General features: G+C 41.7%; 1 protein-coding gene across 1 annotated transcript in view; it reads right to left on the reverse strand.

The window, feature by feature from the left end:
* The window catches only part of LOC138015235 (prestin-like), a 29,486-nt gene extending 27,681 nt beyond the window's left edge, over positions 1-1,805 (reverse strand). The window contains exon 1 of the mRNA XM_068862199.1: positions 969-1,805. Within this exon, the coding sequence (XP_068718300.1) occupies positions 969-1,299 (331 nt within the window). The 5' untranslated portion in view covers positions 1,300-1,805. The remainder of the gene's footprint in view (positions 1-968) is intronic.
* Between the last annotated feature and the right edge of the window lie 356 nt (positions 1,806-2,161).

Raw genomic sequence — 2,161 nt, forward strand, 5'->3', positions numbered from 1 at the left:
GAAGTTGGAGCGATATCAGTTTTGAGGTCTGGATGGTTCTTAGAGAGACAACCCTAGGAATGAGGTGGATAAGAAAGTAATATTGTCTTTAAGTGTAATAAGTGGAGCAAGAGGTTGTTAACCCATTGACTTCTGAACTACTCCCCAAATGACGCGTAAAACTGTCAGGCATTAGAGTCAAATCTATTAAGGGGGGGGGGGGTGGGGGGAAAGGGGGTTAGGGTTAGGGGGGGTAAAATGTAAAAAAATGAAATCGGCAAGTTTAAATTTTCACGATTCAGCCTCAACAGCGTTGACAGGTGACTATCATAAAATACTACTCGATATTATTAACTGTCAAAAATCGGGATTCAGACGGAAATCGGTGATATTAATACTGGTTAAAATTAAACAATTTATTGTCTTGATAATGCGTATGTACGTGCTTGGCATTGCTGGAAGTATAAATAAATCATTTTTTAAGAAAGAAGTGATTGTGGTATAAGGTTTTGTTTTGGCTTTGCTTTAGACTGTGCTAGTGACCTCAGTTTCTGGAAAACAGCTACTCTGGGATAGGAGTGATTTGGGGAGTTTACTCTAGTATAGGGTAGCAAAATCTAGCTGAAACTACAGTAGCTCTGGTATAGGCTAAGGGTTCTAGGGTCCCAGCAGCACATCCCCACCCAGAAATTCCTAAGGTAATTCCCCCCTTCCCCCGGGTCTCACTCCAAAAGGTCAATCAGTCAAGATGTAAAATATTCTGCTCTGATTAACAGAGTTCTTTCCCCAATTATTGATATCAATGTGGCAGTCAAAGTTTCATTGAAACAGAGGGTTTTCTTGTTCCAATGGCAGGCTTATTTGAATGACAAATGGTTAAGGCTTTTGTAAAGTGATAAAGTTTGCGTGACCATTTTGTAATGTGACACCAAGTATAAGACAACTGTGCTTTCAAAGTTTGTTTTTCTTCATACTCAGTACCCTCCTACCTTGAGGAATATGCATGATAGCGACTGTCAAGCCCCCTGCTATATCGTGTGCTAGGTCTCTCCGAAAATCATAACCAGGCAACCAATGTACTATTGGAAACCATGATTGCAAAACAGCTTTGCAAGTGCATCTGGACGGTAAAAGGTATCGCTTAATAGCATTGGAAAGCGATGGTGGTTCTATTTCGGAACTTGAGACGCATTCTTCGCTTTTGATAAACGACTCTGAGAATTCTTGCTCATTATACACATGTCGGGAGAGATTTATTCTGTAGCGTTGCTTGCGACGATTCCTCGCAGCTTGAATTTCCGAAATTTCTGAATCCTTCATGAGTATAAGTAAAGCCCTTTGATTCAACGTAAATATGATAAGTCAGAACTTTCTAGTTTGATGATGTGCTTTTTCAGGCGATATTCAAATAATCCTAAAGCAGCTGAAAATGACGCAACATGGTTGGTTCTTTGATCATCAAAACCCGCGTTTTCTTCATTGAGTCCCACAGAGATCCCTTTACATCACCATAAAGCCCTGTTTCTTTTCGCGCTTGATTTTTCACCCGCATTCAGGTTTTCAACCGGAATTCAGTGTTCTTTTTAGGTGTGATTACCATAAATTTCCTCTCTTCATGACGCAGCTGTCGATCTCTCGAAGAACTTGATACGATACCCTATGTAGAAGAAAACGAGAAGTCCGCTAAAGTAAACAATAACCCACTGTGCCCGTTAACAAGGTGATTGAATTCGTTCCAAATAAAAATAAAATTGGCCAAAATTTTCAAATAGTTCTTCAGATAAATAATTTAGAATCCGTCATTGACTCACAGGACGTCTTTGAGCACGTGACCGTTACGAAGAGGCCAGGGGAACCGACATGGTAACCCAGGGTGCTTTCCATGCAAATTTCGCGAACTTTTATTATGGCTCGTAGTGGGTATTCAATTAGGCAACCGCTTCGCTATCTTTTACGGTCGGCGACGGAAGCTCAAAATGCATACTTCACGGTAGATCCGCACCAAAAGATGTCAAGCGTCAGTTTCGTAACGCATTGGTCCGTGAACTCGAAGAGTAATGCGCCAATCAACTCGAAACTTCAACATCCCCCCCCGGGGGGCAAAAAGCCCGGGCAGATTGAATCGTTCAAATTCCCGCCCACTCGGGCCACAATGGTGTTCAAATGCCCTACCCTATCGAAC

This window comes from Montipora capricornis, chromosome 9 (genome assembly GCF_036669925.1).
Source record: "Montipora capricornis isolate CH-2021 chromosome 9, ASM3666992v2, whole genome shotgun sequence".
NCBI classification, from domain to species: domain Eukaryota; kingdom Metazoa; phylum Cnidaria; class Anthozoa; order Scleractinia; family Acroporidae; genus Montipora; species Montipora capricornis.